Source organism: Canis lupus, chromosome 20, assembly GCF_011100685.1.
Source record: "Canis lupus familiaris isolate Mischka breed German Shepherd chromosome 20, alternate assembly UU_Cfam_GSD_1.0, whole genome shotgun sequence".
NCBI classification, from domain to species: domain Eukaryota; kingdom Metazoa; phylum Chordata; class Mammalia; order Carnivora; family Canidae; genus Canis; species Canis lupus.
Window position 1 is genome coordinate 6,070,759 of NC_049241.1, and position 26,539 is coordinate 6,097,297.

The 26,539-nt window shown below is 40.3% G+C and overlaps 2 protein-coding genes, 1 long non-coding RNA gene and 1 pseudogene across 4 annotated transcripts in view; 1 reads left to right on the top strand and 3 right to left on the bottom strand.

Moving 5' to 3' along the window:
- Positions 1-5,014, bottom strand: part of MKRN2 (makorin ring finger protein 2) — a 29,878-nt gene extending 24,864 nt beyond the window's left edge. Inside the window, exons 1-2 of one of the 2 annotated variants that reach the window (XM_038565612.1) lie at positions 4,865-5,002; positions 3,966-4,196 (exon numbers count right to left, since the gene is read on the bottom strand). In XM_038565612.1, coding sequence (XP_038421540.1) covers positions 3,966-3,979 — 14 coding nt within the window. In that variant the 5' untranslated portion in view covers positions 3,980-4,196; positions 4,865-5,002. Of the gene's footprint in view, positions 1-3,965; positions 4,197-4,864 lie in introns of both variants that reach the window. The other variant, XM_038565611.1, reaches the window with a different exon arrangement.
- A 419-nt stretch (positions 5,015-5,433) lies between these two features.
- Positions 5,434-24,193, top strand: LOC119877312. Its single transcript, XR_005374569.1, has 3 exons — positions 5,434-5,516; positions 11,102-11,221; positions 24,065-24,193. It is a non-coding gene; the product is annotated as an uncharacterized LOC119877312 (long non-coding RNA).
- LOC102156038 (thymosin beta-4-like) lies at positions 19,428-20,052 on the bottom strand. The gene has a single exon (XM_038565618.1). It carries the CDS (start codon positions 19,982-19,984, stop codon positions 19,850-19,852), a length of 135 nt encoding a protein of 44 aa, XP_038421546.1. The 5' UTR covers positions 19,985-20,052; the 3' UTR covers positions 19,428-19,849.
- Positions 24,194-24,603: 410 nt separating the features above from the next.
- Positions 24,604-25,725, bottom strand: LOC100684343 (annotated as a pseudogene).
- Positions 25,726-26,539: the final 814 nt, after the last annotated feature.

Here is a 26,539-nt window from a genome sequence, read left to right on the forward strand (position 1 = left end):
AGAGAACAGGCTCAAAGTGGCTATATGAACAGCTCCACAAAAGTAAGATCTAATAAATACTTCATTATAGTTTATTTTAGGGAAACTAAACAAGAAGAGTTCCTTAAAAAGGGGGGGGGGGGTGAGTGGAGGTAGGAGACAACTAGAGGTTCTTTACCAAATACTATTTGTTAACCAGGCATGAAAGAGGACAGATTCTTAGCGGTGATCCTACAAGGGTGCCTGTTATAATTCTACGGCCTCCCAGAAGTCCTTTTCAGACAACCTGCCTTTCAAACTCTACTATCTTTCTCATTAAGAAAACAAATATATATATATATATAAAAGAAAAGAAAACAAATATATAACCATCAACTAGAGCTTCTAGTTAGTTTTGTCACCTATAAACTGGTGACTTCATGCAAGTGATTAATCACTTCTGTAAGTGATTAAGCTGAGATTTAAACAGCTTCAAAAATAACCTCTAGACCACCATCAGTGCCTTCAAGAAAGGGGAGCATGAAACAAGCGTTATGTAAGAGATGAAGCCAGCCCAGTCCTATTTTTGTAGCATATGTCATCATTTCCACTCCCCAGTGACAAACACAAAACTAGCTTGAACATATCCTGCTTGTCCTTTGGGGCAGCTTGTCAACTGCTTAGAGCTATCCCTCCCCATCTATGTTATATTAAGCTTAATCCAGGCCTATTTCATATTGTACCCTGTAATGAACTTCTTAACAGCTCAATCTTCCTGATGGTCAAGCCATCCCTTATATCTTTCTAGAAGACAGAGACATGAATTGGGGTGGGGAGTGGGGGGCAGGTAGTATGAGGGGAAGTGTATTGCAGAGTAGGAAGATTTCTGGGGGACATTCCAAAAGGGTGTGTTATACTGGGTGACCCCAAAGGGCCGTTTCAGACAGTGTGGCTATTATATGTTGCAAAGGACACTGGGTTCACTTTAAGCCACAGAACCACTAGCAGCTCAAACTGCAGCTGAGGGCTGAGTCAAACAAAATCAATCTAGTTTCTTACACACCTTTCAACAGTGCTTAACTCTAGCAAAAACGCTTCTGCAAATTGTATCTGACTATATGGGTAATTTGCATTCTCATTCTCAGTGTCACTTTTCTTTACATATTTTCAGACTTAAATTCTATGGCTGTACTGCATGCAGATCTACTGAGGGGGAAAAGGGTTAATGCTGGGCCCAGTGGTAGACCTGAAATAAATATGAGAGGTAAGGCTGAGGTACAGTGTAGTGGTTAACACTCTGAAATCAGAGAACTTGCTATGTGACCTCAAGCAAGTTATTTAAATTTTCAATTTTCCCATCCATAATATAATAATTGTACTTCATAGACTGCTGTCACAGACTACTCTAAAGTTTGGCTGAGACAATGCATGCAAGTGCTTAGCCTACTACACCAAAAGTATGCTCATCTGTTGTTACTGTCTAATCGGTTAACCAACCCTGCTCGTTAGGTATTACCTTGTTCATTTTACAGATGAGGAAGTTGTGGCACAGGTGGTACCAGGATCAGAATCCAGAACTGCCCAACTCCAGAACTCAAGCTCTTCTACCACTTACTAGCTGATAGGGTCCTTTATGTCTTGTGACTTCCAAAGAATTAAAAGCTCTAAGCTTGATGCTCCTAAGGAAACAAATCCTACATCTTCACCTAGTGATGATAAGACAAAAGGACCTCTAGCACAAGAGGAAGAAAAGAAAGTGTTACTAAGCTATCATAAAGGCCTGCATCAGGGCTTTGAAAACAGATTGGAAGACTCGGGGAAGTAGTCAGCAAGAAGAACCAGCAAAAAATAATCGCCAACTTGAGATCTGGGTTAGAATGACATGCTGAGAAATCGAGAGAACAGACTGACAGCACAACTGTGTAAGCAGCCACTCTTGCCATTCCACGCAATAAACATATGAAATGTCTTTGTCATTAAACTTGCAAAACCTAGCGTTTCATATCTAACTATTGGAGAGACATCTGTGTATCAGAATAGAAGCAAAACTATAACATTTTGTGCTGCTATTAATATTAAGTATGTACATCACATCCCGCAGCCAGGAAAACAAAGCAAAAAACACTGCACCCTCAGATAAATCAGAAACATCTGAGCACCCCATTAAAATCCAGTCCCCAAAATAAACTGTATCTTGAACATTTCCTTTGAGTTATCAATGTCTGGAGATAAGACTTTAGTGAAAAAGATCATAGAGTGAGAAGCTTTTCCACCATGAAATACTAATATAAACTTGATATTCTAGGTAATATTGCTGTTTTTTTCATTTAAATGTGTTCTGTGGGGACGCCTGGGTGGCTCAGCGTTGAGCACCTGCCTCTGGCCCACAGTGGGATCCTGGAATCCCGGGATCAAGTTCCATATCAGGCTCCCTGCATGGAGCCTGCTTCTCTCTCTGCCTATGTCTCTGCCTCTCTCTCTGTCTCTCATGAATAAGTAAGTAAAATCTTAAAAAAAAAAAAAAAAAAGTGTTTTTCAGCTCAGGTCGTGATCGCGGCATCCAGGGATCCAGCGCCATGTTGGATCTCAGCAAGGAGTCTGCTCCAGATTCTCTCCCTCAGCCCTTGCCCCAGCTTGTGCACATGGGTACTCTCTTTCAAATAAATCAGTCTTAAAAAAAAAAAAAAAAAAAAGTGTTCTGTTTTTTATTTAGTGAGGCAATCCTTGTGAAATTTGACTCCTTCACACCCTTTTGCAAGTAAACTTCTTTTACTTTCTATGGTTTTGCACACATTTTCCTTTCATATGCACATGTGAAGAGCTTTAAAAATTCCTGCAGTGAAGAAACTTTGGCAACTCCCAAGTTTATTTGGAGGCCATCCAGTCAAAGTATAGACACTGATGCCACACGTTGGCCACTTAGAAGCTGAATGACCTGGAGCAATCACTTCAGTGCTGAGCCTCAGTTTCACAATCTGTGGAACAGTGAGGATTACTGGGTTACACCTGAAATGGCTGGAGCACTCAGTACATTGTACGGGCCCCACCAAACAACAGTACTTAAACAGAAGTAATGATCCCTTTGCAACATTCCAACCCAATCTTGACTTTATGTGCAACAACATCCTGCAGGAGTCCCCCTTTTTGGGAACCACTGATTTAAAAGTCTTCAGGTTACGCCATCTCCCAATGCAGAAAGAGAAAGCCAAAATGATCCTGATTTAAGTTTTTGTTTCTGCATTTAGATATGAAGTCTCAAGTCCTTCTGAACATAAGATTTATTGTCTGTAAAACTAGATAGCACACAAGAGTTGAGATTCACTTATAAAGCATCACCAAAATGTGTGCTCTTCTTTTGTGGACACATTTTAAGAGGAGTAACCAGAATTTACTATACAATTACTCAGAACACTTGCTTCATACAAATAAAAATGATCACACACACACACACAAAGATCACACGTAGGTCTTCACAAAAGATCTTCTAGCACAAAAATAACCTAGTGAGGGGGATCCCTGGGTGGCTCAGCGGTTGCGCTGCCGTCGGCTCAGGGCATGATCCTGGAGACCCGGGATCGAGTCCCACATCGGGCTCCCTGCATGGAGCCTGCTTCTTCCCTCTGCCTGTGTCTCTGCCTCTGTGTGTGTCTCTCATGAACAAATAATTTTTTAAAAATTTTCAACCCCCCCCTAAATAAAGTATTAAAAAAAAAAAACCTAGTGAAATTACTTTCTATAGACACTAAGTGCAAATTCCTGACAACTGCTTCCTATAGGCCACCAGGGCTTTGGATAAACTGAACAGTTAATATATGCTAATACTAACAGAGAACTTTCTACATAGTCCCTTCTCAATTATTCATGCTAATCAAGAGAAGTAACCACATAGATGATAAACTGTTTATTACATAATCAAACCATACGACTGGGGTTTGGGGGGGGGGAGGGGCAATGTTTCCCACACAGGTTTTACCGAAACCGATTAATTATTAAAATAAAACGTGTACTCTCCAAGTAGCATCAGTTCCGTAAGACTAGGAACCCAGTAGGGAGGAGCCACAGGTTCGCGAGGGACGAGGGTGTTACACAACCAGGCTCTTATTGCCTCGCAGCAGTCACGGTGCGGCCTCCGGCTCTGGATTTTCTACCGCCTGCATCCGTCGTCGCGGTATTTCTCCTCGTCAATGGCTGTCTCGCTAAGAGTATCGCTTAATTTCTTTCCGTCTGGACGTCCTGCACTGTAAAGGGGCATCCTATCTGCCCGGACAGCCGTGCCAAGTGCGGCGACAACGCGTACCGAGCACCTAGAAACAGGCTCGCAACGAACGCCACCCGCCATGATCATCTCCCGCACCGAATCCTCGCTTGCCGACTCCCCGCACGAGCAGGCGGCACCGGAGTTCCAAAACCTCCCGGGGAACAAGCCCACCTCGGGCCCCAGCTCCTTCGGGGCCCTTGGTCATCGGTCGACGACCACTCCCTGCGCGGCGTCCCCGTCTGCAAACGGCCACTGAGCTTCCCCTTCCCCGGCCCCCATCTCCCCTTCCCGCTGAACTCCAAGCCCCGGAGCCCCGCCCCCGCGCCCCGCCCCCGCCCCCGCCGCGGGCCCCAGCGCCGCGCACGCCCCGCCGGCCCCCCGGCCCCCAGGCCCCCGCGCCCGCGCCGCCCGCGGATCTCCGCCCCAACACGCCGCCCCTCGCAGGCCGGCCGCCCGGGTCCCGCCGCAGCGCGCCGCGACCCGCTGGGCAACTTGGCGAGAATCCGCTCCAGCCTCAGTTTCCCTGGCGGGGAAGCGGGGTGCGCTGGCTGCCCAAGGCCGCCCAAGGCCCGGCGCGGAGCGGGGGGCTGTGCCGAGCGGGCGAGGGGAAGCCAAGGGGCCCGGCCGCCCCCGGCGCCGCGCACTGACCTGCAAGTGACCTGCTTGGTGCTCATGGTGGTCGGGCGTGAGGGCCCCCGCGTCCCAGCCTCGTCCAGCGCTCGCCGCCGTCGCCGCCTCGGCGTCGGCCCTGCCCATCCCGCGCGGCCGCGTCACGCCGGCGCGCGCCGCCCCTCCCGTGTGGCACCGTGTAGCGCCGGCGGGAAACCTGGTCGCCGTCATAATTGGTTCCGCCTGGGGGGCTGAGGCCCGGCCGGCCCCGCAGCCCCGCGCTCGGGGTCAGGCGTTTCCGAGGCCCCCGGGCGGCGCCTGCCTGGCGGGCACCCGAGTCCCCGCAGTCTTTATCCCTGTGGGGGTCCCTACGCGCCGCCCCGGTCGGGTCCTCACGGACGCCTCACTCCTCTCCCGCCTCTCCCAGACCTGCGAATCCAAACTTGCAGCCTTGAGCCCGTTTCTCAGGCTCGCCCCCGCTGCTCCCCGCAGACCTCGCCTCCCCCTTAAGGAATTCCGTGGCTCGCTCGCAGTTTGATCTTTTCCAAGGTCTCCCACTCCCAAGTTTTAGTTCATTTTACGCACCCGCCCCCCCGCCCCCGGCATTCCTCTGCTGTTCGTCTTCCATTTCCTATGGTGGATACCCAAAAAGCTACGTGGGACCTTCCCTCTGCTCCTCTACATCCTTTAGGTCTGCTCCACCCCTCCCTCCGGTGCGCCAGCTCGGCGTCCCCCGTCTCCCGGTTCCACCGCAAGCAGCCATCCCTTCTAGCCTAGGCCCAGGAGGTCACACAGCCTCTTACCTGGTTGTCCTGCTTCTGCTCCCGCCCTCTTCCAATAGGTTTTTGCTCAAGACGTATTTATATTTTTCTTGTAACAAGACGTATTTTTAAAATAAATTAATCATGAGAGACACACACACACACACACACACAGAGAAGCAGAAACACAGGCAGAGGGAGAAGCAGGCTCCCTGCAAGAAGCCTGGTGCAGGCCTCGATCCCAGGACCCCGGGATCAGGACCTGAGCTGAAGGCAGATGCGCAACGACTGAGCCACCCAGACGTCCCCAAAACGTATTTTTAAAACATTAAATAGGATCGTGTCACTGAGCTCCTTTAACCCTTTCAATGGTTTCCCATTGCTTTAAAAAAAATTCCTTTAAAAATTTTTAAACGTTGAGATAGAACAGTATAAAATGCGCAAAACACACGTATGCCTAGATTTTTTCACATGTGTATACACTCATAAATTCATCAGATCAAAATGAAGAACATTGTCTATACCGCAGAGGGCTCACTTACGTGCTTTCTCAGTCAATACCTCCCAAAGGTAACTGCTTGTTTTCACCTTTGTCAACACCACTAGTTTCAATTGATCTTGATCTTGATATAAATGGTATCATTCAATATGCAGTCTTTTGTCTTTTTATTTATTTATTTATTTGAGAAAGAGTGAGTGAGAGAAACCATGTGAGCAAACAAGCCAGAGAAGAGGCAGAGGAGAGGGAGAGGTCTCCCCGCTGAGCTGCGAGCCCCATGTGGAGCTTAATCCCAAGACCCTGGGATCTTGACCTGAGCCAAAGGCGATGTGTAACCAACTGAACCACCTAGACACCCCTTTTGCCTGTCTACTTTTTGGCCAACATCATGTCTATGAGATCTGTGTTGTTGTATATAGTTGTATATTATTCTTTCTTTCACTTTGCTGTAAAAATATTAAATCTTCCAATGAATGAGCATGATATATACTTCCACTTACTTAAAACTTGAAATTGTCTTAGAAATTTAGGAAGCATATTGCAAAATTCAGTGTGCAGGTCTTCAATGACTTTTATTAGATTTATTCCTAGGTATCTGGATGAGTTTTTTGATGCTATTTTATTAAAAGATTTTATTTAGGGCAGCCCTGGTGGCGCAGCGGTTTAGCGCCGCCTGCAGCCCAGGGCGTGATCCTGGAGACCCTGGATCAAGTCCCACGTCAGGCTCCCTGCATGGAGCCTGCTTCTCCCTCTGCCTGTGTCTCTGCCTCTCTCTCTCTGTCTCTATGAATAAATTTTTTAAAAAATCTAAAAAATAAAAAATAAATAAAAGATTTTACTTATTTGAGAGAGAGAGAGAGATAGGAAGAGAGAGAGCAGGAGCCAGGAGAAAAGGGAGAAAAGGGAGCAGTAGCAGGCTTTCCTCAGTGGGGAGCCTGCTACTGGCTTGATCCCAGGAGACCTGGATCATGACTTGAGCTGAAGGGAGACACTTAACCAACTAAGCCACCCAGGCAACCCTTTTGTGCTATTTTAAATGCTTTTTAAAAAAATGTCCTAATTGTTTGTTGCTTGCCCCATGCCAAATTCATTTATTAATTCTAGCATGTTGTTTGTTCATTGTTTTGGATTTTCTACACACACAATCATGCCATCAGCAAAGAATGACAGTTTTCAATCTTTATATCTTGTATTTTTTTTCTTGCCTTAGGGCACTATTGAGAACCTTCGGTGTAACCTTAAATAGAAGTGGTAATAGTCGATATCGTTCTCTTGTTCCTGAATTCTGGGAAAGTTTTTAATATTTCACCATTAATTAAAATGGTAGCCCAAGAGTTTTTGAAGTCATTTTCAAATTAAGGAAGTTATTTCTCTTTCAAGTTTTCTTAGAGTTTTTTTTTTTTTTTAATTATGAATGTGTCTTTCTTTTAAATCAAAATCGTTTTTTTTTCGGGCAGCCCCGGTGGCCCAGTGGTTTAGCACCACCTTAACCCCGGGGGTGTGATCCTGGGGACCAGGGATCGAGTCCCACGTCGGGCTCCCTGCATGGAGCCTGCTTCTTCCTCTGCCTGTATCTCTGCTTCTCTCTTCTCTGTGTCTGTCGTGAATAAATAAATAAAATATTTTTAAAAATTTTTTAATCTTTTTTCCCCATCTATTGAGAAAACCATATTGTTTTATCATTTCTTCTGTGTTAAATTATATTGACCAATATTTAAATATTAAACCAACCTTGAATTCCTAGACAAACCCCACTTGCCATATTATTCTTTCTATAAATCATGAGATGTTATTTGTTAATATTGTGTTTAGGAGGTTTTTTTTTAAGATTTTATTCATTTATTCATGAGAGGCAGAGTTATAGTTAGAGGGAGAAGCAGACTCCCCTGGGGAGCCTGATGGACTCAATCCCAGGACCCTGGAATCACAGCCTGAGCCAAAGGCAGATGCTCAACCACAGAGCCACCCAGGTGCCACCAATACTGTGTTTAGGAGTTCTGCATCCTTTTTTTGAGAGATATTGGTCTGTAGTGTTCCTTTCTAGTAATGTCCATGTCAGGTCTCAGTATTTGAAATATGCATAAAATGAATTCAGTGGCCTCTCTCTTCTCTTATCTCTGGAAAAGTCTGTGTAATATAGGTATTAATTTTTTCCTTAAATATTTGGAAGAGGGATGCCTGGTGGCTCAGTGGTTGAGTATCTGCCTTGGGCTCAGGGTGTGATCCTGGAGTCCCAGATCGAGTCCCACATTGGGCTCCCTGCGAGGAGTCTGCTTCTCCCTCTGCCTATGTCTCTGCCTTCTCTGTGTCTCTCATGAATAAATAAATAAAATCTTTTAAAAAAATAAAATGGAGAATTAAAAAAAAGTATTTGGAAGAATTTACCACTGAAACCATCTCAACCCGCAGTTTATAGGACAATATTTGATTAAAGATTTAATTGCTGTATTACATATAGGACTCCAGATTTTCTCTCTGTGTGACAGGTTTGGAAAGCTCCTCTGCCCAAACCATAATCAGTCCATTTCATCTAAGTTGTTGAATTTATTTTCATGGAGTTGTTCATATCTTTTTAAAAAAATGTCCATTAGATCTATAATAATGTCTCCTTTTCACTATTGATACTAATATTAATGTTTTATCTCTTTTTAAAAATCAGACTAGATGTTTATCAATTTTTATTAATCTTTTCAATGAACATCTTTTAGCCTTGCTCATTTTCACTACTGTAAATGTGTCTTCTATTTCACTGATTTCTGCTTATATCTTTACTATTTCCTTTTCCCGTGTTCTTTGCAGCCAAATTGCTCATTTTAGTATACGTGCTGCCGAAGCAAGCACAAATTGCTCATTTTCTATCTTCTTGAGATGGAAGCTTAGATTACAAATTTTCTTTTTTTTTTTTAAGATTTATTTGTTTATTAGAGAGAGAGAGAGAGAGCACACAGAGGGAGAGAGGAAAAAGCAGATTCCTCACTGAGCAGGGAGCCAGATGTGGGGCTTGATCCCAGGACCCTGCAATCATGACCTGAGCTGAAGGTAGATGCTGAACGAACTGAGCCACCCAGGTGCCCCTAGATTACAAATTTTCAAAAGTTCTTTTTTATGTATTTAAAGCTATACTATTCCCTCTAAGCAGCTTTTAGTTGTATTCCACGAGTTTTTATGTCATATTTTCCTTACCATTTAGTTCAAAATATCTCCTTATTCCCATTGTTATTTATTCTTTGACCTATAAGTTATTTAGAAGTGTGTTGCTTAATTTCTAAACTACTGAGGATTTTCTAGTCATCTTCTTCTTATTGATTAATTTTCACTTCTAGTATAATCCCACTGTAGAATTGTCTATTCTTTTAGTTTAGCTGACATTTGATTTATATATTTTGAAGCTTTGTTTTTAGGTTCAAACAAATGTAAGATTGCTAAATTTTCTGTTTGCCAACACATATGACTAAGAAATGTCCCTCTTTGTGCTAGTTGCATATGCGAATCACGATGGTGCTACATCAGTATTTACTACACTACTGTATGTGTAAGACACGTGTATGAAAGGTACTTCTTTCTTTCTTTTTTTTTTGAAAGGTATTTCTAAGAATGCTAGTAATTTCTTTCATCAGGATGGTGTTTTCAGTGAAAGAATGTGTAGATCACACTGTAATGTATGTAATACACTGTGTAAAGACATATATAAAAGATGTTCCTGAGAATGCTAGTTTAAAAAGGAAATGTCTAGAAGTGTACTTTGTCTGATATTAACACAATCGTATCAACTTTCTTTCAGACACTGTTTGTGTGGTATACCTTTTTCCATACTTTTATTTTCAACTTACTGGGTGTTTTTATATCTACACTGTATTTCTTATAAATGGCATATAGTTGATTAATTTTCCAGTATTTGTTTTTGAATTAGATTATTTAGCCCACGTACATTATATCTAATAGAGTTGGATTTAAATCTACCATCTTGTTATTAATTTTCCATTTATATGATTTGTTTTTTGTTCCTTATTCTTCCTTTCTTGTATTCCTTTGGATTAGTTTTTCCATTATTCTACACTTTTCTTCATTGGTTACACACTTTTAAGTACACATTTAAAAAATTATCTATAGGGGATCTCTGATGGCTCAGCGGTTGAGCGACTGCCTTTGGCTCAGAGTGTGGTCCTGGAGTTCTGGGATCGAGTCCCGCATCGGGCTCCCTGCATGGAGCCTGCTTCTCCCTCTGTCTGTGTCTCTGCCTCTCTCTCTCTCTCTCTCTGTCTCTTATGAATAAATAAATTAAATTAAAATTAAAAATTATCTATATTTAAGTATATATTAAAAAATGCCTGGCTGGTTCAGTCGGTAGAGCATGTGACTCTTGATCTTTGAGTAGTGAGTTTGAACCCCACATTGGGTATGGAGATTACTTAAATAAATAAGTGAACTTTAAAAAATTATTCTTTAGTGATTACCCTGGACATCACAATATGTATCTAAGACTTACTAGAGTCCACTTTAAATTAGTACTATTACCAGTTCCTAAACAATGCAAAAACCCTACAACAGCTTGTCTGCATTTACTCTCCTCCCCACTTTTGTGCTACTGTTGTCATAATGTTTTATGTCTGCATATGTTTGAACACAACAACATATTGTAATAAATGTTTTAAAATTTGGTATTCTTCATTCCTTTCAATCATTTTATGTTTCCATTTAGATTCGGTTCTTTTTTTTTAGCCAGAAGAACTCTTTTAGTATTTCTTATACTGAAGATCTCCCAAGAATTAATTTTCTTAGCTTTTATTACTTGAGAAAATATTCTCCAAACTTTAAAATATTCTTTTAATTTAAAAAATTTTAGATTTACAGAAAGTTGTGAAGATAGTATAGACTTCCCATATACTTCACAACGTTTCTCCTATTATTAGTGTCTTAGTATATATGTCATCATTAATGAAACCATATTAATACATTATTAACTAAAGTCCTACACTTTATGCAAATGTCCTTACTTTACACCTTTTTCTATTCCAGGATCCCATCCAGGATACTACATTGCCTCTAGTAGTAACGTCTCCTTAGGCTCCTCTTGGCTGTGACAATTTCTGAAGTTCTCCTAGTGTTTGATGACCATGACAGTTTTGAAGAGTTCTGGTAAGATATTTTATATAATATCTCTCCAGTGGGATTTGTCTGATACTTTTCTCATGATTAGACTGGAATTACAGGTTTTGGAATGAAGAAGCTGGACCTAAAATGCCATTCTTAACACATCATATAAAGGGTATATACTGGGGCACCTGGGTGGCACAGTTAGTTAAACATCCAACTCTTGGTTTTGGCTTGGGTCATGATCTCAGGGTCCTGGGATTGAGCCCCACATCAGGCTCCATGCTCATTGTGGAGTTTGCTTGAGATTCTCTCTCTCCCTCTGACCCTCCCACTTATGCTCTCTTTCTCTAAAATAAATAAACAAAATCATTTTTTAATATTTTGTTTATTTATTCATGACAGACAAAGAGAGAGAGAGGCAGAGACACAGGCAGAGGAGCCCGATGTGGGACTCGATCCCAGGACTCCGGGATCATGACCTGACCAAAGGTAGATGTTCAACTGCTGAACTACTCATGTGTCCCTAAATAAACAAAATCTTAAAAAATATATAGAGTACATATGACCAAGATGATTATCACTACTGATGTCAACCTTGGTCACCTGGATGAGGTAGTATTTGTCAGGTTTTTAACTAAAGTTTCCTTATTTCCATACTGTCCTCTTTCAAAGGAAGTCACTACGCACAGCCCACATTTAGGCAGTGGGGGTGTTATACTCCACCTCCTTGACAGTGGAGTAAATTCATAGATTATGTGGAGTTTTTCTGCATGGAAGATCTGCCTATTACTCCCATATTTATTTAGTAATTTATGTATGTACAATATGGACTGTGGATATTTATCTTAAATTTTGGCTTATAACCTAATACTAATTTATTTACTTTATTGTTCAAATTGTCCTGTTTCTGTCCACTGGGAGCTTTTTCACTTGGCTCCTGAAAATACTACCTTAATTGTAAGCTTATTCTCTTTTGAGGACTTTAGCACTATCTGGGACTATAAAAAGATGTTCTGGGCTCATCTTGTATATTACTTACTTCAATTCTAGAATTAGCCATTGCTTCAAGGAAGCCAAGTTACTTCTTTTGGAGAATGTTATTAGAAACCAAGATCCAGATGCTATCATTGTTTCTCAGTCATCTTAGCTGACAAAGCAAACAAATATATGTATGTGTGTGTACTAATTCATGTACCCATTTTTAAAAAAGATTTTATTTATTTATTCATGAGAGACACACACAGAGAGAGGCAGAGACATAGGCAGAAAGAGAAGTAGGCTCCATGCAGAAAGCCTGATGCAGGACTCAATCTCGGACCCCGGGGATCACGCCCTGAGCTGAAGGCAGATGCTTAACCACTGAGCCAGCTAGGCATCCCTCCATTTTGTTTTTGAAGGATATTTTTCCTGGATATATAGCTTTAGGGTGATACTTTCTCCCCTAAACACTTTAAAATGCCATTTCCTGGTCTTCTGGCTTCAATTTTTTTCTGTTATAAGCCATTCATCAATCTTATATTTACATCCCTGAATGTAAAGTGTTCCTTTTCTCTGGATGCTTTTCAGAAATGTTAAGAAATTCTAGAATAGCAAATAGCAACAAATAGGGAATGGGGAGAATTTAACTTCCAGAGTTGTCACGTTATATTATTTAAAATGTCCAGTTTTGGGCAGCCCCAGTGGCTCAGTGGTTTAGCGTGGCCTGCAGCCTGGGGCATGATCCTGGAGACCCTGGATGGAGTCCCGTGTCGGGCTCCTGAATGGAGCCTGCTTCTCTCTCTGCCTGTGTCTCTGCCTCTCTCTCTCTCTCTCTCTCTCTCTCGCTGTGTCTCTCATGAATAAATAAATAAAATCTTTAAAAGATGTCCAGTTGTCAGGTACCTGGGTGACTCAGTAGGTTAAGCATCTGCCTTTGGCTTAGGGTCCTGGGATCAAATCCCACATTGGGCTCCCTGCTCAGCAGGAAGTCTGCTTCTCCCTCTCCCCCTCACCACTGCTCAATCTCTTTCTGTCTCTCAAATAAGTTAAAATCTTAAAATTTTTTTTATAAATTTAAATGTCCAGTTGTCAACAAAAATTACAAAACATTCAAAGAAACGAGAAAATATGGAAATCAACGGAAACTATCCCTGGGTAGCCTGGGTGGCTCAGTGGTTTAGTTCCGCCTTCAGCCCAGGGTGTGATCCTGGAGACCCCAGATCAAGTCCCATGGCGGGCTCCCTGTGTGGAGCCTGCTTCTCCCTCTGCCTGTGTCTCTGCTTCTCTCTGTGTGTGTCTCTCATGAGTAAATAAATAAAATCTTAAAGAAAAGAAAATATTTAAAAAAAAGAAACTATCCCTGAAGAAGCCCAGATCTTGCATTTACTTAACAGAGATTTAAAAGTCAGCTATTTTAAATATATTCAAAGAACTATAAAGGAATCATGTCTAAGGAACTACAGGGAAGTATGAGAATGATTTCTCATCAAATAGAAAATTTCAATAAAAAGACAGAAAGTATAAAAAAGAACTAAGAAATTTTGAAGTTGTAAAGTACAATTACTGAAAAGGAAATTTTACTACAGGAGCTTAACAGTAAATATGGGCAAACAGAAAAAGAATCAGTGAACCTGGAATATGAGTGAATTGAGTTTATCTAGTCTGAGGAACATAATGAAAAAAAAGTAAATAATAATGAATAGATTCAATGGGTATAAATGTTCATACACCTATAAAATAGGTGTATGATAAAATTTATACAAGATGAATAAGTTTTAGATATCTGTAGTACAGCACAGTGATGATAGTTAACAATAATGTATTGTACACTTAAAATTTGTTTAAGGTAGCAAATATCATAGTAAGTATTCTAAACACAAAACAACACAACAACCAACAACCAAAAAGGAACAAGGAAACTTGTCAGTGATGGCTATAACTATTACCTTGATTGTGGTGATGGTTTCATGGGCATATACATATGTTCAAATTAATCAAATTATATATATTAGATGTGTGCACGTTTTGTGTTTCAACCATACCTCAATAAAGCTGTTAAAAAAAAAAGCAAAGACTCAGAGAGCTCTGGAACATTCAAGCATACCAACATATGGGAGTCCCAAAGAGAGAAGAAAGAGAGAAAGAGGCATGGAGAATATTTGAAGAAATAATGGCAAGAAAACTTCCCCCATTTAATGAAAAATATTAATCTACACATCCAAGAAGCTCAATAAACTCCAAATAGGAAAAACTCAAAGAGATCCACATGTAGACACATCATAGTAAAACTGATGAAAGACAAAGAATTTTGAAAGTAGCAAAAAAGAAGTAACTAATCATGTACAAGGGATTCTTTTTTTTTTTTTTTTTGTACAAGGGATTCTTAACAAAATTAACAGCTGATTTCTCATCAGAAAGCAGAGAAGCCATATGGCATGGAAAGACATATTCAAAGATCTGAAGGAGAAAGATTATCAACAAAGAATTCTATATCCAGCAAAACTATCCTTCAAAAATGAAAGAGAACATAAGAACTTCCCAGATAAACAAAACTGCAAGAATTCCTTCACTTGAAAACATGCCCTACAAGAAATACTAAGAAGAGTCTTTCAGGCTTAAGTGAAAAGATACTACATAGTAACTTCAATTCACATGAATAAATAAAGAGAAGAAATAAAGATAACTACATAGAAAAAAGTAAAAGCTAACATAAATGCATTCTTTGTAACTTAAAAAAATATCCTCTCTGTTTTGAAAGACAACTGCATAAAGAATTATAAATCTGTGTTGATGGGCACATATATATAAAGATATAACTTGTATGACAACAAAGGATGGGGAAGGGAATGGTGCAATACAGAAGCAACGTTTTTGTATGCTACTGAAATTAAGTTGGTATTAACCTGACCTATATTGTTATAATTTGTTAATTGTAATTTCCAGAGAAACCAACTGAGAAAATAAATTTCAAAATATACAGTAAAAGAAATAACAAGGGAAATAAAATGGCACACTAGAAAATATATACATTCCACACAAAAGACAATAGTAATGGAGGAACAGAGGAACAAAAAAAGACACAAGACATATTGAACACAAAGAACAGACATAAATCTTATCTCATCAGTAACTAGATTAAATGTAAATGGATTAAAGTCTTCAATGGAAAGGTAGAAGTTGGCAGAATGGCAGATAACAACTATGATCTGAGTACATGCTGTTTACAAGAAACCTGCCTTATATTTAAGAGTACAAATATATTGAAAACAAAAGGATGGTGCAGATAGACAATATAGAGATATCAAAAGAGAAATGGCATGGCTAGACTAATATTAGATAAAATAGGTGTATGATAAAATTTTTACTAGAGAGAAAAAAAGGTTTTAGAATGATAAAGTGTCAATGGGTTAATTAATATAACAATTATAAATATATATGTTCCCAAAACAAAAGCAGCAAAAAATTCACAGAATGGAGGGAAAAATAGTTCAACAATATTTAAAGACTTCAAATGTTCCATCTTCAATAATTGATAGAAAAACTATATGAAAGATAAATAGAATATAGGAATAACACTATAAACCAACTAGCCTTAATGAATAATCTATAGAACCTCCAACCAACAAAAATAGAATACACATTCTTTTGAAGCGCTCAAGGAACAGTTTCCAGGATGGGCCATATATTAGGCTATAAGACAACTCTCAATAAATGTGAAAGGACTGAAATCATACAAAGCATTTTCTCAGATGGCCATGAGATAAAATTACAAATCAATTATAGAAGAAAATTTGGAAAGTTCACAGGAATATGGAAACTAAACAACACACTCCAAAATAATCAATGGTTCAAGTAAGAAATTGCATGGGGAATTAGAAAATATTTTGAGATGAATGAAAATAAAAATGCAACATATCAAAACATAGAACATGCATTGAAAGCAGTGCTTAGAGGGAAATTTGTAGCTGCAAATGCCTATGTTAAAGATAAAAAAGGAAACATGAAAAGACTCTCAACATCACTTATCATCAGGGAAATGCAAATCAAAATTACAATGAGATATCACCTCACACCTGTCAGAATGGCTAAAATCAACAACATAAGAAGCAATACATGTTGGCGAGGGTGTGGAGAAAGGGGAAACCTCTTGTCCTATTGGTGGGAATGCAAACTGGTGTAGCGACTCTGGATAACAGGATGGACATTCCTCAAAAAGTTAAAAAAAACTACCGTATAACCAGCAATTGCACTACTAGGTATTTACCCAAAGAGCACAAAAATACTAATTCTAAGGGATATATGCATGTTTATAGCAGCATTATCTACAATAGGCTAATTATGGGCAGTATGGGCAGCCCAAGAGTCCATCGATTGATGAAGGATAAAGAAGATGTGGTATGTATATATACAATGGAATATTACTCAGCCATAAAAAGGAATGAAATCTTGCCATTTGCAACGAGGTGGATGGAGCCAGACAGTTTTATGCTAAGCAAAATAAGTCAGCCAGGAAAAGACAAATACCATATGATTTCATTCCAATGTGGAATTTAAGAAACAAGACAAATGAACAAAAGGAAGAGAGAGAGATACAAAGAGACTCTTTTATTTTTTTAAGATTTTATTTATTGAAAGAGACTCTTAACTATAGAAAACAAACTGAGGGTTATTAGAAGGGAGGTGGGTGAGGAGATGAGTTAAATAAGTGATGGGGATTAAGGACTGCAGTTGTGATAAGCACTGGTGATGTATGGAAGTGTTGAATCACTATATTGTATACCTGAAACTAATATTGTACAGTATGTTAACTACCTAGAATTTTTTAAAGTTTTTTTTATTTATTCATAGAGACAGAGAGAAAGAGAGAGAGAGAGAGAGAGAGAGAGAGGGAGGGAGAGAGAGAGAGAAAGGCAGAGACACGATAAGCAGGCATCATACAGAGAGCCTGAAGTGGGACTCCATCCAGGGTCTCCAGGATCACGCCCTGAGCTTCAGGCGGCACTAAACCGCTGCGCCACCGGGGCTGCCCACTACCTAGAATTTAAATAAAAACTTAAAAAAGAGAAATAATTCAAGTCAATAATGTAATGTTATAATGTAAGATACTAGAAGAGGAAACTAAACATAAAAAAGCAGAAGTAAGAAAATAATAAAGATCTGTGCATAAAGAAATAGAGTATAAAGACACAATAGAGAAAATTGATCAAACAAAAACTTAATTCTTTGAAGAAATCAACAAAATTAACAAACTAGTTAGAATGACAAAGAAAGAATTAGAGAAAAGATTGGTCCAAGATGGCAGAGGAGTAGATCTTAGTTCTGTCTGGTCCCAGGAACTCAGCGAGATAGCTATCAAATCATTCCGAACACACCTACAAACTCAACCAAAGACCTAAGGAAAAAAACTGTTGCAACTATACAAATAGAAAAGCGACCACTTTCTGGTGGAAGGTGTGCAGAAGTGAATCCAAGGTGATATATGGGAAAATAAACCAGAGTGGAGGGGAGCCTCTGGCAGCCAGCACTAAAAAATGACATAGCAGCAGAGCACAAAATCAGAACTTTTAAAAGTCTGCTCCAATGGGGGATGTCTCTGCCTGAAAAGGTGCTCAGGTGGCAAAGCGGGGCAGGATCCTAGGTATGACAGGATGGTCTCAAGATCCCCCGGGTCACAGGAACACCAGGGGTGCCTGAAAGTGGCAGGGTTCCCAGGCACCGGATTGAGGAAGCTGGCTGCAATCAGTGTTGCCATATACCAAGAATCATGGCACAGTCGGGCAACAGCCCAGCAAGTGGCAGAACTGCCATGAGTCCCCCTTCCTTCCACTCGGAGGAGCAGTATGGGTGTGCGCTGTTGGGCTGGAGAGACTGGGGACCTCAAAACAGCCGACCCCAGGCCAGCAACCTCCCAATAAGGCCGCCTTGCCGCCCTACCCTAACTTAGCACACAAAGACCTGTAACCCTTGCCCCAACTGGAATGCCGCCCTACCCCCATCTTCCCCGCCAACACCACCTTACCTCCCTACCCTAACTTAGCTTACAAAGACCTGTAACCCTTACCCTAATCGGAATGCCATCCTGCCCCCATCTTCCCGCGGAAAACTCTATAGACCCCCCCTGCGGTTTGCCTGGGCGCGACTTCCCTGACTCAACCCCCTCCGAGTCACGAGTCATGGAACCTCACCCGGGAGCGCTGCCCATTAAAGCATTCTGGAACCTACTGCCTGGCCCTGCCTTTTTTTTTTTTTTTTTTTTTTTTAATTTCTCCGCCGTTCATTTGGGAAAAACCTAACATGCGCCACATGATTTTGCTGGGTTTGAAGACTTGAAATGGAATCGCATGCCTGAGATAGGAACGCTCAGTCTGGGTAAGTACAGAGTGCAGACGGATAAGTACTGAGTGCAGACGGATACCAGGGAGACAGAAGTGATTGACTGCTTTTCCCCAAAGGCGCACTGAGGAGTGGGGACCCAAACCTTCAGCTTCGTTGCTGGAGATTGGGAGGCCACCATTTTCATTCTCATCCTCTAAAGCAGCACTGAAAATGCTCAGGGAACAAAAGCCACATGGAGCAATATTTGGAGGTTAAAGAGCATCCTATTAAGGAATGAATGGATCAGCCAGAAGATTAAAGGATAATTTTTAAAAATCACGGAAACAAATGAAAATGAAAACACAACTGTTCAAAACCTTTAGAATGAAACAAAGGCAGTCCTAAGAGGGAAATATATAGCAATACAAGCCTTTCTCAAAAAACAAGAAAGGTCTCAAATACACACCCTAAACTTACATCTAAAGGAGCTGGAGAAAGAACAGCAAATAAATCCTAAACCCAGCAGAAGAGAATTAATAAAGATTAGAGCAGAAATCAATGGAATAGAAACCAAAAGAACAGTAGAACAGATCAATGAAACTAGGAACTAGTTCTTTGAAGGAATTACGATTGATTAACCCCTGTCCAGATTTATCAAAAAGAAAAGAGAAAGGACCCAAATAAATAAAATCATTAGTGAAAAAGGAGAGGTCACCACCAACACCGGAGATATACAATCATAAGAACTTATTATGAGCAACTGTATGCCAACAAATTAGGCAGTCTGAAAGAAATGGATATGCTCTTAGAGATGTATAAACTATCAGAACTGAGAGAAGAAATAGAAAACCTGAACAGAATCATAACCAGCGTGGAAATTGAAGCAAGTAATCAAAAATCTCCTAACAAACAAAAGTCCAGAGTTGGATGGCTTCCCAGGGGATTTCTACCAAACTTTTTTTTTCACGTTTTAAAACTTTATTTGCATATTAAAAATTGTGCATTCCAATAATTAAAATCATTTGAACAAAAAAATGGCACTCTGATTAAACTGCATTTTAACAGCCTGCAAGATACCTTGGGCCAGCTTGGTTTTTTACTCTAGATCTCACTGTCCTCCCACCCAGCTTCTTCCTTCACCAACATGCAAGTTCTTTTCCTTCCCTGCCAGCCAGCCAGTCAGGCAGATGGGAAAGGCAGGTGCCTTCGTTGTCAGTAGTTCTCCATTCTTTGATGTGAAAAGGGGCAGCACAGTCATTTAAACTTGATCCAACCGCTTTGCATCTTACAAAGTTAAACAGCTAAAAGAAGTAAAATAAGAAGGCAATGCTTGTGGAATGTACAATATGCTTGTGCATATTGGCGGCGCACGCCTCATTACGATTCACCTGCTTGCTTCTCCTGTTCAATTGTTTCTTTCGAAGGCAGTGGATTTTTCTCTTGCGTTTCTGTCTTCTTCAATTTCGACTTATTGAATTTCTCAATCTCAGCCATATCGGGTTTGTCAGACATGGTTGCAGAGGAAGCAGAGCGAGGCGCACGAGCAAGCTGGAGAGAGGAAAGGGATCCGGTCTGTGCTGTGGCCGCTGCCAAATTCTACCAAAAATTTAAAGAAGAATTAATACGTATTCTTCTGAAGCTGTTCCCAAAAAAATGGAAATGGAAGGAAAACTTCCAAACTCATTCTATGAGGCCAGCATTACCTCGGTCTAAAAACTAGCGAAAGACCCCACCAAAAAGGAGAATTACAGAGCAGTATCCATGATGAACATGGATGCAAAAATTCTCCACCAAGATACTAGCCAATATATTTCCAACAGTACATTGAAAGGATTATTCGCTATAACCAAGTGGGATTTATATCTGGGATGCAAAGGTGGTTCAACATCTGCAACATCTAATATGATACACTATATTAATAAAAGAAAGGACAAGAACCATGTGATCCTCTCAATAGACGTAGAAAAAAGCATTTGATAAAGTATAGCATCTTTTCTTGATTAAAATTCTTCACACTGTAGGGATAGAGGGAACATACCTCAATATCATAAAAGCCATATGTGAAAAACCCATAGCAAATATCATTCTCGGGATGCCAGGGTGGCTCAGCGGTTGCGCGTCTGCCTTTGGCTCAAGTTGTGATCCCGGAGTCTCTGGATGAGTCCCACATCAGGCTTTGTGTGTGGAGCCTGCTTCTCCCTCTGTCTGTGTCTCTGCCTCTCTGTGTGTGTGTCTCTTATGAATAAATGAATAAAATCTTTTTAAAAATATCATTCTCAATGGGGAAAAACAGATCTTTTCCCCTAAAGTCAGGAACACAGCGAGGATGTCTACTATCACCTCTGTTGTTCAACATAGTACTAGTAGTCCTAGCCTCAGCCATCAGACAACAAAAATAAAAAGCATCCAAATCAGCAATGAAGAAGTCAAACTCTCACTCTTTGCAGATGACATGATACTCTATGTGGGAAACCCAAAAGACTCCACCCCCAAAATTGCTAGAACTCATACATGGCTGAAAAAAGAGAAATTAAGGAATTGATTCCATTTACAATTGCACCAAAAGCCATAAGATACCTAGGAATAAACCTAACCAAAGAGGGAAAGGATCTGTACGCAGAAAACTATAGAACACTCATGAAATAAATTGAGGAAGATACAAAGAAAAGGAAAACCATTCCATGCTCATGGATTGGAAGAACAAATATTGTTAAAATGTCTATGCTACCTAAAGCAATATATACATTCAATGCAATCCCTATCAAAATACCAGCATCTTTGTTCACAGAGCTAGAACAAAGAATCCTAAAATTTGTATGGAACCATAAAAGACCCAGAAGAGCCAAAGGAATATTGAAAAAGAAAACCAAAAGTCTGGTGGCATTACAATCCCAGACTTCGAGATCTATTACAAAGTGCTAATCATCAAGATAGTATGGTACTGGCACAAAAATAGACATATAGATCAATGGAACTGAATAGGAAACCCAGAAATGGACCCTCAACTCTATGGAAAAATCCATATCCAATGAAAAAAGTCTCTTAAACAAATGGTGTTGGGAAAATTGGACAACCACATGCAGAAGAATGAAACTGGATCACTTTCTTTCCTTTTTTTTTTTTTTAAAGATTTTATTTATTTATTCATGAGACACACACACACACACACACACAGAGGGGCAGAGACACAGGCAGAGGGAGAAGCAGGCTCCATGCAGCGAGCCTGATGTGAGACTCGATCCCGGGACTCCAGGACCACGCCTTGGGCCAATGGCAGGCGCTAAATCAATGAGCCACCCAGGGAATCCCTGGATTACTTTATTACACAAGTAAATAAACTCAAAATGGATGTAATAAACAAAAACAAACTAAAAATGGATGAAACACCTAAATGTGAGACAGGAATCCATCAAAATCCTAGAAGAGAACACAGGCAACAACCCTTTGACCTTGGCTGCAGCAACTTCTTGCTAGACATGTCTCCAAAGGCAAGGGAAACAAAGGCAAAATGAACTATTGGGACTTCATCAAGATAAAAGGCTTTTGCACAGTGAAGGAAACAGTTGACAAAATCAAAAGACAGCCAACAGAATGGGAGAAGATATGTGCAAAAGTCTTATTAGATAAAAGGCTAGTATCCAAAACCTAAAAAGAATTTATCAAACTCAGCACCCAAAGAACAAATAATTCAATCAAGAAATGGGCAGAAGACATGAACAGACATTTCTTCAAAGAAGACACGAACGGCCAACAGATACATGAAAAAATGCTCAACATCTACTAGGCATCAGGGAAATATAAATTAAAACCACAATGAGATACTATCACACACTGGTCAGAATGGCAAAAATTAACCACTCAGGAAATGACAGATGTTAGTGAGGATGTGGAAGAAGGGGAACTCACTTACCCTGTTGGTGAGAATGCAAGCTGGTACAGTCACTTTGGAAAAGAGTGTGGAGATTCCTCAAAAAGTTGAAAATAGAGCTCTCCTACAACCCAGCAATGGCACTATTAGGGATTTATCCCAAAGTTACAAATGTAGTAATCAGAAGGGGAATCTGCACCCCAATGTTTATAGCAGCAATGCCCACAATAGCCAAACTATGGAAAGAGCCCAGATCTCCATTGACAGATGAATGGATAAATAAGTGGTTTATATGTACAATGGAATACTACTCAGCCACCAAAGAAATGAAATCTCACCATTTGCAACGATGTGGATGGAACTAGAGGGTATTATGCTAAATGAAATAAGTTAATCAGAGAAAGACAGTTATCATGTGATCTCACTCATACATGGAATTTAAGAAACAAAACAGAGGATCATAGAGGAAGAAAGGAAAAAATAAAACAAGATGAAATCAGAGAGGGAGACAAACCACAGGAGGCTCTTAATCATAGGAAACAAAACTGAGGGCTGCTGGAGGGGATGGGGGTGGGGAATAGGGTAACTGAGTGATGGACAGTAAGGAGGGCATGGGATGTAATGAGCACTGGGTGTTAATAGAAGATTGATGAATCACTGATCTCTACCTCTGAAACTAGTAATAACTATATGTTAATTGAATTGAAAGAAAGAAAAAAAGCAAGAAAGCAAGAGAAGGAATGAAAGAAAAAGAAAAACATAGAGAAGAGCCACTCAGGCACCCCTTTACTGAACATTTAAATAAGAATTAACATTAATCTTTTACAAATAAAACAAAATGGAAAAAGAAATACTTCCCAACTCATTCTTTGAGGCCAGTACTACCATGGTATTAAGCCAGACAAAGAAAACTATAGATTAATGTACTTTTTATTTTATTTTTAAATATTTTATTTATTTATTTATGAGAGACACAGAGAGAGAGGCAGAGACACAGGCAGAGGGCGAAGCAGGTTCCCTGTGGGGAGCCCCATGTAGAACTCGATATCAGGACCCTGGGGTCACGCCCTGAGCCAAAGGCAGACACTTAACTGCTGAGCCACCCAAGTGTCCCAAGATTAATATACTTTAATAATAAAAACATAAAAATTCTCAACAAAATACCAGCAAACCAAATCCAGCAGCATAAATAAAGGATTATACACCATGATCATGCGGGACTTATCTCAGGAATGCAAGATTGGTTCAACATACGAAAATATATACATGTAGGGGTGCCTCCTGAGCCACCCAGGTGCCCCTAAGTGGATAAAGTCTTTTTTTTTTAATTTTTATTTATTTATGATAGTCACAGAGAGAGAGAGAGAGGCACAGAGACACAGGCAGAAAGAAGCAGGCTCCATGCACCGGGAGCCCGACGTGGGATTGGATCCCGGGTCTCCAGGATCGCGCCCTGGGCCAAAGGCAGGCGCCAAACCGCTGCGCCACCCAGGGATCCCGAATAAAGTCTTTTAAAAAATCTATCAGGGTGCCAGGGTGGCCCAGTTGATTAAGCATCTGCCTTCAGCTCATGTCTTGATCCCAGGGTCCTGGGATCAAGCCCTGGGTTGGGCTCCTTGGGAGCCTGCTTTTTTTTTTTTTTTTTTCTGCAATAGAACTTTTATTAAACATATGGATTTTGTATGAAATCGAAATAACCTCTTTCTCCCCTTTGCCCTCATGAGGTCACGACTCTAGAACTTCATGTTCATAAAAGGACACTTTTGGCAGCAGTCATGACAAGGTGAAGGAAAGTGCGATTCTGAAAATAACACCATATAGCCAACCAAAGGGGGGAACAAAACCAGGCAAAGGTTAGTGGGTTTTTTGGCTAGCTCCCTGCTGAAGGCCCTAGTTCTGCTCATCTTCTTTCAACAGGGAATGGTACAGGAGTAGAAACTCCTGAGTATTCTTTAAGTAATACCGCCCAACTCTCTTGGTAGCATGTCTCTCCCTCCCACTTCCATCTGTCCTGATGTTGTAAATGGCTGATTCGTAACTTTAAGAAAGTCCACCTAGGTTTATATTCTTGTCAACTGCCCAAAACTGAGCTTCATAAAAACAAAAATAAAACAAACAAAGAGCCAGAGCACTAAGTTTCAAAAGGATGTTAAATGAGACCCTTTCTAGATGAAACCTACTCCCTAGAAGTCAACTGACCAAACATATGCACAGTTGGAGACAACAGATTATGAAATCTGGTCCAGCACTCAATTAGACCCGGTTAGTCTGCATCTGTGGATTTAAGATGATCATTGTCCACAGTGGAATAGATGTGGCCCTCGTTGCTAAGAAAATCCACAGCTTGCTTTATTGAGACTACAGACATGTGTTGAAGCTGGTTCTTGAGATCCTGAAAGTTTAATCCTTCAGGTCTTGGACAAGCCTTAATCAAATTCAGCACCTGGCTTTGGGCCACAGTGAGGCCATTTGCTGGCATGGAGCTATTCCCACCAAAGTTCCCTGTTTCACCCATTCCTGGATTGCTGATAGGTGCTCTCCCTGCTGGGGGCTGGCTGTTAGATTTGCTCAGGATCATGTGTGCATTGACAACTTCCAGAATATGTGTGGTAAACTCATCATATCCTCCAGAGGCATGATCTAAAGGCTACAAGGCTTTTTTTTTGTTCTGAAAAGATCACAGATGGCCAGCCAGTTTCACATACGTCTCTGGAGGAACCACTGTGTTTTCACTGCTGGCATCATCTGTGTCAACCCACTGGCGGACATCCATGGGTGCAGCTGTCCTGTCATCTATTTTGTATACAATGTTGGTTGGGGTCTTCTCTGCATGTCTGATTATACCCACAATAGTGACTTGTGAAATCTCAACATTCCCAATTTTGAACATTTCATCAACCACAACCACTTTCTCTACTCTTTGTTTCTATGAGTTTGACTTTTTTTTTTTTTTAAGATTTCATATATAAGTGATAACATGTAGTATTTGTCTTTTTCTGTCTGGCTTATTTTACTTAGCATAATGCCTTCGAGGTCCATCCATGTTATTACAAATGAGATGTCCTTCTTTCTCTTTCTCATGGCTGAAAAATATTCCACTGTATATCTATACACCACATCTTCTGTATCCATTTATCTGTTGATTGACACTTCAGATGTCTCTATAACTTGCCTATTGTAAATAATGCTGCAATGAACATGGCAGTGAAGATAATACTTTGATATCCTGTTTTTATTTCCTTTGACTATATATCTAGAAGTGGGATTCCTTGATCATATGGTAGTTGTATTTTTAATTTCTGGAGGAACCTCCATACTGTTTTTCATGGTTGCTGTACCAACCTACACAAGGATTCCCTTTTTCTACATCTTTTTGAACACTCATCTCTTGTCTTTCTGATCACAGCCATTCTAACAGGTGTGAAGTGATATCTCACTGTGGTTTTGATTTGCATTTCCCTGATGATTAGTTATGTTAAGGGACTTATCAAGTATCTATTGGCCATTTGCATGTCTTCTTGTGGGAGCATGTCTATTGAGTTCTTCAGCCTGTTTTTAAATTGGATTGTTTGGTGGTTTTTTTGTTTGTTTGTTTTTGTTTTCTATTGAGTTGTAGGAGTTCTTATATACTCTGGATATTAACCTCTTATTAGATATATGATTTGCAAATACTCTCTCCCATTCTGTATGTTGCTTTTCAATTGATTTTTGGAAAGGGTGCCAAGACTGTTCAGCAGAGAAACTCCTAAACATATTAGCTGGATTTCAACCCAATGCAGTTTTTATTCTAGTCAAAGCTTATATTGTCACATTTTGGCCTCTTCAGTTGGCTTCTGAGTCCTTTTCACATGAATCTACTAGTCTCTGATGATTTTCTTGCTACCTAGTCCGTGAAGATGTTCCAGGTTCATCTCAAACCTTTCCTGAACCCAGGCCTGGAATCAACCATTTCTCTAAGAAGCTCTGATTTCTTTCTTTCAGTGGGAAATGGTATTTCAAGAGTACAGTCTGCCCACTAAGGATATTTACTGGTTATTTATCCACCTTTTCAGTGAGCAGAGCAGGGTAAAAAAAAGTACACACTCGCATGTACACATGTGTACACATGAAGATAAAAGTACACACTCGCATGTACACATGTGTACACATGAAGATAAAATACGTCATGAGTTCATACTGTTATTCCTAATTCAAATTCA

What these genes read in the sequence shown, in the direction of transcription:
- LOC102156038 (XM_038565618.1), bottom strand. Translation starts at nt 19,984, where the DNA reads ATGTCTGACAAACCCGATATGGCTGAGATTGAGAAATTCAATAAGTCG.